The sequence below is a fragment of the Teleopsis dalmanni genome, chromosome 2, assembly GCF_002237135.1.
Source record: "Teleopsis dalmanni isolate 2A chromosome 2, ASM223713v2, whole genome shotgun sequence".
NCBI lineage: Eukaryota > Metazoa > Arthropoda > Insecta > Diptera > Diopsidae > Teleopsis > Teleopsis dalmanni.
Genome location: NC_051847.1, coordinates 215,309,363 through 215,326,050, shown reverse-complemented (window position 1 = coordinate 215,326,050; position 16,688 = coordinate 215,309,363). Strand labels below are relative to the sequence as shown.

Here is a 16,688-nt window from a genome sequence, read left to right as displayed (position 1 = left end):
TACACAATGATCTGTCAGCACTGATACTATAGTAGTGCTGTTTCTGTTTTAGCTGAAGCAGGTAATATTTTAGTTGGTACGAATTTTGTCCCATTTAGATCAATTTAACTAAACTGACAGATGTATGCTGACAAATTTCTTCATCCGCTCAACCTGTTCTTGCCAACCCTATATATTTATGCTTATTAATTCCTTTAGCCATTGTTACACAAATACTAGTATTAGGAAATTGCATAACGAAGGCCTTTGACAAGTTCGTCTGGTTTGTTGTTTCCAGGGATGTTTCTATGTCTAAGTTCGTATTTGAGTTGGACATTGGTAAACCTAGACAAGACATTACGAGAAGTCCTGTAGTCTTGAACTGCATGAGTTGTACTTGTAACGTCTATCAGAGACTTGATTACAGCTTGGCTGTCCGAGAGGATTGCGACAAACATGTCAAAAACCGTATTGCTTAGGAAACACTTTGCTGCAGACTGAATTTTCATTACTTCTACTAAAAGACATTGCAATAGTCAATAGTTGTTTAGTTTGCGGTCATACGTATAGTGTCTATTATGTTAGTCCCTATATTAGCTCTGCTTGATATGAGACAACCAAACGCCTAAGCGAGGTTTGCATATGAACACATGTAGTTAATGGAATTAAGAGATGGAAAGTCTTGTTTCAGTATATCTGTGTGCTCTGTTTCAGTTTCAGATCACTGTTAAATCTAAGTTCTATAAACTTAGCTTGCTGTTTTAGCAGAAATCTGAACGGTAATCCATGAAGTAATATAGATTGAAATAGAGCATAGAAGATAGCTAAATATCTGTTGCACTGTTCAATAGAGTTTTGGAAGGCTATGATTCACTTCATCTGAACTATAATTTTGTAAGTAGGTCATGAGAATTATAAATTTCTATCTAACTAATATATTGAAGAAAATTTTTCAAATATTCATTATTATCTTTTTCTTTGTTGCGATTGTTACAATTTTTCTGAAGCTTAAGCAAATATAAAATTTTATATTATTGATCGAATATATTTGCTAAAAAGATAATACGAAAATGGCACAAAAAGTAACTTCAGACGAAGAAACTTACTTAAGAGCAGCTGCGTCCAATGGCCATGGAACGGATACAAGTGGTGACTATTTCGAGACATCCGAGTCCGAATTTGAGAATATTATAAACTGCCAACCTGTTAAACGGAACGAGGTAAGTAACAAGATGCGAAGAATCATCTAATTTAGAATTATTGCGAATATTTGAGACTCCATGGAATACAATTAGATACGATGCGATATTTAATATAAGAGTGTGATAATTCTTTATATATTACTCTTTGGTTTGATTTATTTTGAATTTTATAAAAATATATTGCATTAAATATCTGGGTATTAAGTGCAACGAGGCTCTTAAAGTATAAATAGCAGAGAGTAAGCACTTTATGTATATACTGTAGATCAAGTTTAAGGGATTCTTGATAAATAAATAAAATTAAAATAAAACTGAAATGTTATATTAAATTTAACTTAATAAATTTTTCAAGGCACTTGCTGCTTACGCACGTCAACGTATATTAAGCAATTCTACTGAACTTAACAAAAATCTTAGTTTTATGACTTCTTCGTCGGATGACGAGGGAGATACTGATTCTTTTGATGAACAAAATAACATTTCTGTTCTTCCTATGAATTTTGATGAATCTCTTACACCACATTTTAATGATTCGGAGCGTACTAATCCAGCTGATAAAACTCCGAAACAAGTACCTGCAGCCCACCAGACATCTGATAGAGAGCAGAAATCTATTAAGTCTATTAAAAACACTGTTCGTGCTAAGCATAATATACTTAAAAGCTTAGAAGAATCAAAAACAATACTTGTTAGACAATTCAATGTAGTAGCAAGTGATGCTAAGGAAACAGAAGACGAACAGCTGACACTATTAGAAAGAAAAGGACGACAAGTAACAATAAGCGCAATAACTTCTGATATTGATTACTGTGATTTAGAGGAAACGGATGTTCCAGTTGTTGCGCTACAACAACAATCAGGAGGAAGCATGACTGCTTCTGCCGAGAGCGAATGCGAAACCAACAGTTGTTATCAAGTCAAGACAAGTGCAAGCACACGTAGTGGAACAGTTAGCCCAAACGTTATAGAAAGAAAGAGGTACGAAAATGCTCAGCAGATTGAAGATGATAAGTCTGAGATGAATAGAAAATCGCGTGAGAAGTTAATGCAATTTAAATTAAATTTATTAAAGTGGAAAGAAAGCCAAAATTTTTCCAACAGTAGAAGCTCACAAGAGGAAGAAACTGTTGAGGAAAATATAAAAGAAGATGCCTCAGATGCTGAGTATGATGATAATGATGACAAAGAGGGATATATTGCAGAGTCTTGTGACGAAGAAGTGGAGTATGAAACTGAATCTCTGACATTGTCAGAAAATGAAGCTGACTTATCAGAATATGGCAGTTATAGTACAGACTCAACGAGTGCAGAATATACCACATCTGCAACAGATGATAATTCTACAGAGTATACTGATGCAGTAGTGACAGATGATTCATCTCCGTGTACATCTTATGCTAAAAATGATATGATTAGGGAGCGCATGCACAATATAATCCGCTCTGCCAAACCTTCAGAAAGTGAGCAGTTAATAAAATTGGAGGAAGCTAACAAATCTCAAACAGATCTTTTGGGTAAGAATTTATCCAAAGCAAGGTAAGTAATATAAATCGTTTTAGTATATCTTATTATTTATAACTTTAAAACTCGCATGGAAAGAATACCAGTTCCTGCGCGTTTTCCTGCCGTAAGACCTTTTAGAAATCGCAGCTTCACCGATTTGCAGATGCGTGAGATTGCCCGCGAAAACAATATTTTGGCACGAAAGTTAGTTGCTTTGAAGCCAAAAAAATATAATAATGCGGTAAGAACATAACTTCATTATTCATCTAGTGTATTACGTTTTCAATGGTATATGTTTCTTGTAGTACCAACAGATGGTGCCACGCAAAATAATTGCGCCCTCGCTGACCACTCGTAAAAAGCAGCAGCAACAGATCGATTTCGAGAACAATATTCTGAAGGGCAAATTGATGGCTATTGGACGTCGTAAACCACTTTTTTAAGTATTTGTTTTGTAATTTTTTTAATGTATATTTTTTATATTACTTTTTTTGGCTATATAAGCTTGAGTCTATTAATAATAAATTATAATGAAGTGCTGTTTGATAGAAAGAATATATTTAGTTAGTTTTATTTGGCGAGGTAAAGATATATTTTTTATAACTCTTCTCTCTTGTTAAGATTAGTTTAATTTAATATGAATTTATTAAATGTGTAGACTTTTGAAAATCAAATCAATTTTTAAAATAATTTCGCTGTAGATTTTATTAATATTTTTATTAAACATGTCAATATCTTTCAATATATTATGATATATAGAAAAATTCTGTCGTTTTTTAGTTACTGTTACTAACAAATTTCGCTATATTTATATATGCAAATTTTTATTTTATTTTAAAAATTGCAATGGCTTCTGATTTGAGGATGCACTGCAGTTAAAGAATTTATAAAAATAATGCATAATGTATTAAAATTGTAGTTATTTTTAAATCAATGAATTGTATTCTATTTTTATAGTTTTTTAAAGGATTCCTTAACCACTATAAAAATAAAATAAAATTCATTGTTTTAAAAATAGCTATAATTTTCATATGTTCTATATTATTTCCGTACTCCAAACATGCTTACCGACCACCCAAAGCGAATTCTTAAACAAGTCAAAATGGCACTATAATTTTTTTTTTTTTTTTTTTTTGACAAAATTTCGTACTTTAACACCTTCATCATAGATCTCTGAACAGACACCAACTAACAGTGCATCGAAGCACAGATTTGTGCAGTGATCATACATAAATCCTTTAGCGCCTTAACAACATTTTATGATGTTCTAAAAACCTCATCGCTGTGATATAAAACATACAAATATAATGTAAGGAATGGTATTGGCTTTAATAGTATTCTCAAGTGTTCGTTAATAAATTATGGGAGATAAATTAAAAGGAGGAGATACTAGATACGTAGACCACACACCAGGCACCCTGCACTGCTCGATATATTTCAAGTTGTGGTTTTAGTTCAGAGCGTTTAGTGTCGCGCAAATAGCATTGAAGTAGGCAAGCCCAGTGACTGATGGACGGACGAACATTGGAACTCTGTTAGAGTATGTCGTGTATAGTAAACACAAATCAAAATATTTTGAAAGAAAAAGTCGCAATGAAATGACACGCATTTTACACACAACCAGAGGTCTTGCCGGGTAGGCCATAATTTACGAACTCAAGTTGCACTAACATTTACGGCCTGTTGAACAGGAAGAAAGTGCATATCGCAGTTGTGTGGCAACCTGCCACATGCGAGTGCTAAGAGGCGGTTTGGTTTATGCCAAAACAATTGAAAAATAAAAATTTCTTAAATAAACAAAACCTAAACCGAACCATAACTAAAGAGAAAGTTACTGGTTCCAACCAAGAAATGGAATGCATATCCTTTCTTCTAATATAAAAATGTTTATCCTGACATATTATGTTCAGCACAGCATGTCGTACACAAATGACCACAAAATAGCTGACTCTTATGCATACAGCCTTTTGCAGTCAATTTCGATATTTTTATTATGCAAAGTTTCGCATCCACAAAAGATGTTTTGCGAAAATAAGATTGAAATTTTGTCTTGGAGAAATATTTGCATATCAACGCTGCGGGCAGCCTACATTTTTCTCAGTGTACTTCTTGCCTCGCCGGTTGCAGCAGAAAATCCACTGCAGAAATAAAACATTTCGTCATGCTTCATTGTCAATTGTTTGAGTTACGGCGTTGGCGAATTCGTAGAAAAATGTTTGCTAGTCCGCTGACCAAATATGGTGTCACAATTGCAGCGCCGCGTGTACGGCTCGTTTTGTCTGTTATTATTGTTGCCGCTAGTTGTGCTGCTGTGGCAGTTGTTGCTGCTACTGTTGCAACTCCCAGTGCTGCTGCACTTCATTTGATGAATGACTGTTAAGTGCATTCGTTTTCCTTCTGCACAAATCCAACCTCTTTTGTGGTTCTGCATGCAAAGGTGCCGACAAGCAGCATTTTCTGGAAGAATTACCGCATTTAACACAAAATAAATTGTTATCCCGGAGGTTATAAATTTGGTGACAAGGTTTTTTTTTATCATTTATTCATTTATGTATTTATATGTAATTCAATAAAAACTGCTAATGTATCAACAGAGTAATAAGGTCCATTGCTATCTACGAAATCGACTACAGAAAAATGTCAGCAGACGTCTTTGACAAAGCTTTAATAACTTATAAGGTACTTCGGGGATAGTACTATACTTTGTGATTTATAATTAATGTAATTTAATTTCTAAAATAAAAGCCTATTTTAAACAGTTACTACGTGTAACTGTACTACACAAAAATTCTCCAACCTCTTTTTAATTGATAATACAGTTTAAGCAATCCCTGATCTTCCTTTTAACACTCCTTCATTCTATACGAATTCTCTCAACTGTTCATCTCAAATCGGTACCTCAAATCAGACAGTATCTACCGATATTTTTTCTTTTTTTCACTTCTTTCTCATTGAAGTTATAGTAAAACTACATATCTCTGATCTTTCTTACAAAGCTCTATAAATTCTTATAGTTTTCGTAAGTGTGATTGTTTCTTTTTTTAAGAATTTTTAATTCTTATTTCAATTCAATTTTCGAAGTTGAACGTGCTTATTGTTCTACTTTACTGATGCATCGGATTATTTGAAACTTAGTTTGTACCTTTAAGCCTATATTTTATAACAAAATCACAATCTCAATAAAAATTCTATTTTATCTAGAAAAATTCTATCATAGGAGCTGTTATGGAACTCTTACGGAATCAATAGTACACTCGGTCAATTTTCGTTCTGCTGCGAATAGATAGTTAATGTCGCTCTATATTAAGTACCAAGCTTGGTTTAAGCTTCGTTTTATAAATATATAGTAAGCATTGATCAGATAATTAGTTGCAATGAAATAAAGCAATTTAAATAGAAACCGGGAAGTAATAGCTATAGACAATATCATTTATAAGCAATGAATAACCAGATAATACTATCAAAAAACTATCAAAATGAGTTTGAAGATGCTAAACATAATTTCCTTTCACAATTGTCATAATAAATCCTGGGACTATTTTGATTGTAGTGATTAGGCACAGAAACCTTCGCTACCATGACCAAATATTAATCGTAATTTTTAATTTTCTTTAATTTGCAAATTTTTAATTTATATTAAAAATAATGACTATCTATATAACATGGTCCGAAACATATATGAGATTATACTACAATTTGGTGACATTGCGCTTAATTGGGAGGACAACATTAAATACCTGGCAATCACGTTTGATAAGCGGTTCACTTTGCGCAAAAACACTACATTGCTTGCAACCACTTGTCAAACACAATAACCTCATCGTGAAGAACAGAAAGCTGATATACAGCCAGATAATCAGACCAGCACTACTCTATAGGTGTGTCGTATATACCAAAGTTGCTAACTCTACTATCCAGAAGCTGCAAGTTGCTTAAAGTCAGGCTTTCTGAAGACTCTTCAAGTGACATGCTAAGAGACCTTAGAATAAACCCGGTCAAAAAATATACAAAGGTCATAGCTCTGAAGCTATTCGCGAAAACCAGGCTGCACTATTTAGCACTATTTAATCTCAAAATAATCATTAGATCAGTCGAGTAATCACGAAGCTTTTGAGGAATACATAAATTAGTCAATGAAAAGGGTGGGACTTCACAGAAACCCCCCTGCTATCAAAGAGTAAAAGTGCCTAGATGCACTAACTGGAAAAAGAATCAACACGAACTATAATCTGGTAAATTTGTTGTATGTAAATACAAGAACACTCGGTAAATTCTTTGAGATTTGTAACCTAGTCAGAACTTTGTGTAACTCGGAAATAATAAACTCATTTATTCTGTTCTTTCCTCCCTGTCACTTACTCATTGTCTCTTTTTCTATGTTTCCTGTACAAGAAATAACGCTGACGGGGTGTTGATACTCAAAGGAACATTCATTTCCTCATGGTTGCTATGGCTTAAGATCGTAGATAGCAACCTTAGTTTAGTTAAGCAACCTTGGTAAACGCTTCGAACTAGAATAGTTAATTTTAAAGCATTTGATATATGCTATTCCGGTTTTGCTAAAAATAATAATTAAAGGTCTTGATATTATTTTATGTCATAAATTAGAGTACATAATGGAAAATTATCGTAAATCTTAATATTGCATAGTAATTTTGGAAGAGAAGGCTCAGTAAGTGTTTCAGGTAGTGGAAACGAGCGTATTTCCAGCAAAACTGCTGATCTTTTAACCTTTTTTTTAATAGTACATTCACACTGTCTCATTTACGCAACTACTCATTTATATTAATGCGTGAACGTTCACATTATAATGAGTTCATTTATGCAGCAGATAGAACTTTTATAAACTTAATATCACACAAAAAAATTAAATATATAAATGAAATATTAAATTATTTATATACATTTTATATATCAATTACATATTCAATTAATAAAAATAAGGATTTTATTAAATACTTATTTCCTCAGTGCCATTGTTTACAAATTTTATAAATTCAAATTTATTTTTAAGGGTTGCATTCGACATTTTTCGTTTTAAATTAGCTGATTTATTGATAATGAGCTCATTTACATGAAAGAGCAAAACCGCCTAAATGAGACAGTGTGAACGTGCTATAATTGGTAAAGCCAAAAATTAAGCTTTCAACTAATGTAATTTTACCGAATCGTTTCGTTAAGTTGGCTATAATCAATTGATGTTATTTCGAAACTGAACGGTATTTTATTACTCTAGGGCTAAGTTTATTGAATTTTTGCAGTAAATATTTTTCATTTGAAAATAATTTTTTATACGTGAAAATATATTTTAAATAATCATTTTTATTTTACTTTCATTTTTTGTTTTTTTTTATGTTATTTATTTTTATTTCTGTTATCAACTGCAAAAAGTCAATTCAATGCATAAATATTTTAATAAAAGTCGCCTGCAGCGAAATTAATTGCGAATTCGATATAAATTTGTCGTTCCCAAGTGCTGAACGGATGAATTGTGGTACCTTAACTTGACCACAACAAAAAATATTAAAATTACAAAAAAATAAAATAAACTGAAGTGGAAGGGAAGGGAAGGGAAGGGAAAAAGAATTATTATTATAATGCGATAAAAATAATTATAAATGCAATAATGCGCGCCATTCACTCCAAACGCAATTTACTGCCCAGCATTGTTAACAATACTCAGCATAATTTCAATTTATGGCTTAAGATACTTCTTCTGCATTCTGTTTAATGGATTTCTCAGGAATCAACTGGTTTAGCTGGGACATTTTCGTAGTCAAAAGCGGCAAGAAAAGAGTGTCACCTGACATACTTCGATGACGTGAAAAAATACTGTTTAGCATATTCTTATGCAAGGTATACACGTTCAAATCTGTTGTACAGCAAATTTGTGTTGGACAAAGGGTTAGAGTGTTTATGTGATCATTAAATATTGAGTTTGTAAAATTGGGTAAAGTTAAAAGGTTTTGATGGAACTTCTCATGAGTTCCCAATAGAGCTCGACTGTAGAGCAGGTTAGAATGTATATACTTAGCATTGGCAACACTGTAATATTGGTTTAGATTAATAAAAGTCCGATATTAATTTCGGCTTAATCTTTGACTTAATACAAAATTAACGCTTTTACCACAAATCACCCATTTACCCACTCTTTTGTCAATTGGCAACGCAATTATGACACAAGCGACACTAATAAATTATTTACAAAATGCACAACAACAACAATAAGACATAGAAAAACCGGAAAACAACAACAAATTTAATGAAAATATTTATGCCACATGCATGGAGTTGCACATACCCAGACTGCATCGGCGCATAGTTTGAACTGCATTCGCTCTGCACAAATTTGCAATTTGGATTTCACGCTGAGCTCATGCCACGCTGGTACTTGGCATTCTAATTCACGTTAATCCACCCACTTTTTCGCGGGGCTTTATTTGTCTTAAGGCGCGATGCATGCAATCAGGCTTGTAAGAGCCGTAACAGCCGGTCGGAGGGGTAAGTGATCTGGAGTATGGTATGGAGTAACAGGAGTTGCATGTCGGTGGGGCTTTATTTGTAGCAATAACTGTAGAGTGCAGGTAATTTGCATACAAATTTATTTGCCCACTTAATGCAGCCACGGCTACGGCTACGGTTACGGCTTCAGCTTCAGCTTCAGCCTCGACTTCAGCCTCAACTTCGGCTTCGGCTTTGCCTGTTAGCGGCTGTGTTGTTGCTTTCCTATTGATTTTATCAGTGCAGTTCGCTTATTTATTTATTTACCAGATTGGGCCAACATAATAGAGCATAAAAAAGATACTTTGCTACAAATGTATTTCTGCTTTGGTAATTTGATAGTTGAACTCTAAAAGCGACTATTACAGCTTAGTGATTAGTTCTGTTTTTATTTGTTGAATAAATGCAATTAATACATAAATTAAGATTGGGAACGCGATAAAATTTATAAATTTATGTTATTCAATAATAAATGTAAATACATATTTATTTAATTAACAGATAACACAAGTATCGAAAATGTTAATTAGTCTTTGGAATTTTAAGTTACGCGATGTTGTAGAGAATTTTAAACTTCAGAAGATAGTGAGTGGCTTAACACAGCATTAAAGACCAACGATTGGTGCAATAATCCGTTCTACTGGAAGCTCAGAACTCTATTAGTTTATAAAGGTTACCATAAAATATTTTGGTGTTACATTTTATACAGCGATTAACATAGTCCCAAAAAATTAGTGTGATAAGAGTGATAACCTTCGATCGGTTGGAATATTATCAGAGTACCAAAAAAGTTTTGAAACTGTATTTGTACACGAAGCATTTACCTTGCGGGACCTCGTAATTATTAATAAATGACCTCATAAATATATATTTAACCTGTTTGACTTGGAATTGACGCTATAAGTCGTACTAATAATCTATTGCCGGATTTTATACCCAGAAGCAGTTGAAGAAAGGATATCATGGCTTTATAATCTATGAAGCTGTCTTCGAAATAAAAATATTAACCATGTTAGCCAGCGTCCGAAGGGGAAAAGGTTTTAAGTACTTTAAAAGATCAAATCAATTAGTAATAATTTTTTGTGAAGCTTGTAAATCAATATTTAGCGCAAATAAGTAAAATAATAAAAGAAAATATTTTAAAATGAGTGATAATAAAAACAGTACAAAAATAATAAAAATTGGTTTGGCTAAAGCGATTTAATTTATTCAAAACATTCATCTTTTTATTTAGTATAATTTCGAAGAGATTGTCGTATAAGTGAAATGAGTGATCGACGGTCGGGATACTTTCTGAGGTTGGATTTTTCGCTAAATCGGATTTATTTCATTCAAAAATATCTTCAAACAAAGATCGTACATAAAACATTTTAAACTTAAGGATCCTTAAAATTGCCAATAGATGACCTCTCTAAAAACACATATTTGTTGTAAAAGTACTGCTTACTTTGGGTGCCAGCCTCTATGTCACACTATATATGGATCAAGCACCAAATTAAGTGTGCAAAAATTACACAGTAGGTGCCAATGATCAACTAAACTCCAATCGAAACAATTAATAATGATGACTCAAATAAAACCAATGTTCTCTGAACTATAGATTAAGTAAGATGAGTATAAAATAAAACATCTGCGAATGAAATTTTCTAGTATTAAAAATATTTTTTTTAGTGATATGAATGAACACATATGAAGATAGTATCTAACGATCGACTCATCAAAGTTGCGAGATTTGAGATCTAGCATTGAATGTGCACCGGCAAAACCCTGTAAACGATAAATAGAGAGCTACATATCTACATTGAAGGAATAAATTTGATATTTTAAGTAGAAAATATTCCTAAGGTGCAAAAAAAAAGAGTAGCTTTACAGACATAACATAGAGAAACAAGGATTTGAGTCTCGGGTAAAATGCGTATATAAGGCTTTAACACAAATTTCTATCAACAATGCCGAAGATCCACCTAAAAATGTGAAAACAAAATAAATTCTATAGGTTTCTACTATAGAAACCTATACTCTATGAATTAATGTCGGTAAAAGCACCTATAAATTGTATCAGAAATAAAATAAAGTATGGTGGCTTAGCAAGACCTCCATACTTCAATAGCGTGTAACTATCGACTCATCACATTTGCAAGATTTCAGACTTACCGGGGGACGTGTACCTGGAAGATGACGGAAACGTTAACAGAATTTACTTCATATGTATTATGCAGCTAGCTATATATATATATTTATACAACTTATATGTTATATAAATTGTTAATAAAAATATTATATGATTCTTATGTAGATTGAAGAGAACTGCGATGACGTTGTAATAAAAGTCTAAGATCGAGGAAAAGGTATTTGAAATGTTTTAAATAATGTTTCAATGCTATTCATATAACTATGAGTAATAATTTCTTTTAATAACAAGACAATTATAATTTTAAAAAATTTTTTTAAATAATTTGAATAAATTTTGCAACATCATTGCATTCCGAAATTGTAAAGAGTTTTCGCACTCAGCTCAATCCTCGAAGATGTTAATGCAAAAATGTTTGTAATTTGAAAAAAAAAAAGAATATTTTATTAAATCCAATAGATATCATTGCTGTCTTCCATCTTCCATATTTACAACAAAATAAAAAAAAAAAAAAGAAAAAAAAAATTCACTTGCAAAATGTATCTCAAATCAATTCATTCGGACAAATCGTTGCTGTAACTTCTGTGCGCTGCTGATTTACACAATCCAACAATCCACGAAATAATAAAAATTTGCTAAAATAACAAAAATTGAAAATAATTTATTGGCGTAAATAAAACAATTCATACATCATTGTCAAAATTTTTTATTTGTTTATCTCCGCAAATACAATGTTAGATTCAGAATTGAAAAATTATCGGAGCCAAAACTAGCCGAAAATAAATAAAAACTATTAGCAAAGATACGAGTACGAAATAATTTAGAAAAATATTTAAATTGATTTTCGTTCTTATTGCGGCGCACAATGAGAATCGTGAGAAAAATATTTCTCCTTTTTTATTAAATAAAAATATCATCGAATGCATAAAAAATAAATAATTTCAAATAAAGTTATAAATTATGATATCTGGTAACAATTGTGGCCAGAATTGTGGTATGAGTTAGTGGAGCTCTATAGTCAGTGGTGGCGTTTCGCCTGGGATATGCAACATTCAAGCGGGGTTCTTCTTATATGCTATACCTACTTATGGTATATAACTAAGTAGATTTGTAGAATACTTTTTGAGAATATTTATAAAAAGAAATATTAAACATTTATTTCTATATTTTTCTTCCAAAATAAAGGATGCGTTCTTCTATACTCTGCGATCTTCCCTCAAAAACCTTAGTCACCTCAGAGACTAAGTCACTGCAAAGTTCATTAACTTTGATTTCCAGAGCGAAAGTTTTTATTGATTCCCTTTGTTAAGTTTATGATTCTATAGCTTCTTCAACTGCTTATTTATTTTCCCTCCGACACTGTTCCAACAACCAAATTGTAATTGAATAGTCCATGAATGGCTGTAACAGGTTTTCATGAAGCAAAGGTCATCATGGTGCAGAGTTAATATTACAATAAAATGTTTATATTTAAATAAATGGCTTTTAAATAGATTTCACAATATATCGTATGATGCCATATGAATAAGCCACAGTACACCGCAGATACTCCAAGTTGTGCTACGTTTAGGTATGCGGCTTTGCCGCCACAGTCAAAGGAGCGTAATTGCACTTGCAGCGAAAACATAAATCACGGCGCACTTTGAGCGGTCGCGGCGCTCTTGTAGCGAGCGGTGGCGCATAGCACGAATTAAAATGGTTCGTGTGGGACTTGGACTCATTTCGAAGGAAGGCTGGAAAGGAAGGCTGCTGAAATGATAAATTGCTGACTTCTTTAGCAAATTAACTGTTTCGCACTTGAATTAAAACAAACCAAAATTTTGTTATACAAATTTGATTTTTGTGGGAGTTTTTAGAAGGAATAAGGGAACTAATACCATTCCATATGGAGAATGAGGATAATAGGTTGGTTTTAGTGAAGGGTAGTTCATTATATTGCAAGTAATTTTATTAATAATTTTGTGTATTTTCAGTAGACAATATGTACTCAAGTTTATCTATTATGCTAACCCGTTATTTATTGTTACATTTCTCTTGGAAGATTTACATTTCGGCACTTGATTTCCTTGATTTTTATATATTTATTAATGTTACTGATTGAATATTTAAATATTTAATTACTTTATGATCAACTAAAACTCGCTTCATTAAACAATGTCTTCTTCTATACAAATTTCACCTCGTAGGGTGGTTTGCTGTGAAACGTCACAGAAAGGCATATTCTTTCCCATGTTATGGAACATTGGCGAATGCCATTCCAATTCCAGTATCAGGACAATTTTCTCAGATATTGTCGACTATTTGAAATGTTCTACTCATCAAAATAGGGTGACAAAATAGAGTGTTGAGTTTTGTTTTTCCAACGAAAATAGTGGTTCTACATTTTATTAGAAAGTTAAAACTCCCTCCGTTTTTTTCACATACGGTCAATGATAGCTCACATAGTTTAAGCCCGAAAGTCAAATATCTAGATGTCAACCTTCAGTCTAAAGTTAACTGGCAGGCTAACTTGACTGTAAGGGATCATGAAGCGACATGTGCCACTAATTGTTGTAGAAAAGCAGTTGATCCTAGTTGGGTTTTCTAAGCTCGAATCGTTTTCTCGCTTTACATAGCCATTATTGAATCTATTTTTCACAACGGGCTGTCTTTTGGTATAAACTAATTCTTAGTTACCTTAAGGTACACGACAATGTATGAAATTTTCAAAGTATTGTAATTTAATAGAGTTTTTTGCTCTGCCGATGTAGAGGAAATGTCATTGGAAAGGGGAAAATGTGAAATCTTTAAGCTTTAATCTTTTAATTTATCGGTTATTCTCTAAACTTAGAAACAAAGTCTTATAGACTTGCTAGATTTATTTCCTTTTACTTGATTAGAAGAATCATGCCTTCTTTAAAGGTCGTAGTTTGTGTTTATAGACTTGCTAGATTTATTTCCTTTTACTTGATTAGAAGAATCATGCCTTCTTTAAAGGTCGTAGTTTGTGTACTATGTGGTTGGGGCTTTTACCGTTAAGGTCGTGAATAGTTTCACATCGGTGGTATTACAACGAATTATTATTTTTTCTCAAATAAGCTTTGGTGCATAAAGCTGCCACTTCAACATAACATATATAATAAGAGAATAACAATTATTTTCTACTTAAGGTGTTGATTTTAATTTTAATTATTTATTTTAAATCTTTACTATATCAACGATCATAAGAAATGATTATGCTGTTAGTATATTTATATAAATTATATTGGCATTGCGACCATCGAATCTATTGTGCCCCCTTCTGGGCTTAAAGTAGGTCTTTAAGTCCTGTTGCGTCAATAAAAAGTAGTATAGACCAGAGTTTTATTGCTTCTTCCGTAAGAATATATATTCCTAGGATATATAAATTCATATTATATCATATTATATTTTTTTATCCTTCTGGTTAATTTTCCTTTTTAAAGACTTACATATGGTTCTTTATATCATTCTTTCACAAATTACGGGTATAAAAACTTTTCATCGTTTGTCTGTTCAATTATAAATTTTATTGAGACCTGGAGTGAGAGGAGAATTGGTTATATTTGTGTTTGCGGTCATTGCGGTCAATTTACCTGTCAACTCTTGGCCAATTAACATTTAACAGCAGTTAACGGCAACTCCTCGTCTTTCATGACCGTTGCACAAATTAATTGCTGCTATTTTAAGCCACCATCGCCTGTGGCAACTCTTGAAAACTGCAACGAGTGAAAAATTGATATTTCACAGATTCGAAGACAAAAATGCGATTTACACAGTTTTTCATATCTTTTAAAAACTATTTTTATCTGATGTGAAAATTGCTTTTATCTACGGACATCTGAAAGCATGTAGGCAGGCAATAATTTTCTTGTTTAATTTCACGGCAAATAACTAGAAGTTATTAATTATATTTTTAAAGAAAATAAATATGATGAAAAATATATTAAATGAAAAGATTTGCAGATACGTAAAAAAAATTCCTTATATTAAACACAATAGTTCACAATAATTATAAAAAAAAGGCTCTATATATATATATATATAGCTAGTTGAGTCAGTGCACTTGAGCACTTTTACTCTCTATCAACTGTGAAGTTTCTTCATAACCCCTCTATACGCCTTGACTGGATTAGTGTTTATCACTTCATCAGACTAAGCAATAATTGATCTCAGATCTGCATACGTCCCCGAGGAGCCTGTATTATAAATTATATTTTATATATAATTATACAATGATAAATATATAAACATATAAGTAAAAGTAAATATTTAAGTATATGAATGTGTGTACACTGTAGTGAATATAATCATCATGATCATAACTATAATCAATGTCATAGTTACTATCAATCACAACTTCATTAATGTCATCATCTCTTCCATAACAAATATTATTATAACCATTATCATTGACATGAACCATACAATCATAATAATTCTAATCATAATCATTCTCATCATAATCATTCTCATCATAATCATTCTCATCATAATCATTCTCATCATAATCATTCTCATCATAATCATTCTCATCAAAATCAATCTTATCGTTTCTGTGTTCATTACTATAGAGATCGCTATCAACAGCATAATTACTATGATCAAACTGTAATTTTCAAATTATTTTCATTGTTCTTATTACTGTTGTTATTACCATCTATCTTTTATCCATCTTCATTCATCTATCTTTGCTATCGTCACGATCATCTTTAAGATCATTATTGTAAGTAACACTTCTCGATTATCTTTATCTTTCACGATAATGAATATATTACAAAACTGGATATAATCGTTAAAGACTTATAAGTCCCTTTGATGACAACTAGCTCAAAGTAATTATATCTATCACAAGATAAAAAAAGTGTGATCTATATCTAATACTCACTCGAAAAAATTATTTTAAATCCCTCTTCAATGGTCCTTTCCAGCTAACGCTTTTACATAATGTGGTGTCATATTTACACTTTGATATATAGCTAGTTTGTGAATTTTGAAGTCAATGATAATCTCTTCAAAATGATGCTTATTATTAGTGAAATGTCACGTATATTTTAGGTGGCGAAAATTCGAGCTGTGAAAAATTTTAGTTTAACCCATTGTATAAAATATATAAAATAAAATGCATTTTCAACCACATTATTTAAAAATAATAACAAATAAATTTATTCACAACTGTGTTAAATGGAAGATATCATCCATATCACCATAAAATGGTATCAAGGAACTGAAATTTCGACTAACAGTTGCTTAATGTGTTTTAAGAATAATTTAATTGATATAAGTAGTAACAATAATTTCAAGCTATCCATGCTTGTCTACACCAATGGATTCATTTTTCTCATCTCTTGACTCAGTTTGCTGTGTTCCTTGAC

General features: G+C 31.9%; 1 protein-coding gene across 1 annotated transcript; it reads left to right on the top strand.

The window, feature by feature from the left end:
* Positions 1–955: 955 nt before the first annotated feature.
* On the top strand, positions 956–3,243 carry LOC119685417. The gene is made up of 4 exons (XM_038099686.1): positions 956–1,199; positions 1,534–2,717; positions 2,781–2,925; positions 2,990–3,243. The coding sequence occupies exons 1-4, from the start codon at positions 1,050–1,052 to the stop codon at positions 3,125–3,127; spliced, it is 1,617 nt and encodes a 538-aa protein (XP_037955614.1). The 5' UTR covers positions 956–1,049; the 3' UTR covers positions 3,128–3,243.
* Positions 3,244–16,688: the final 13,445 nt, after the last annotated feature.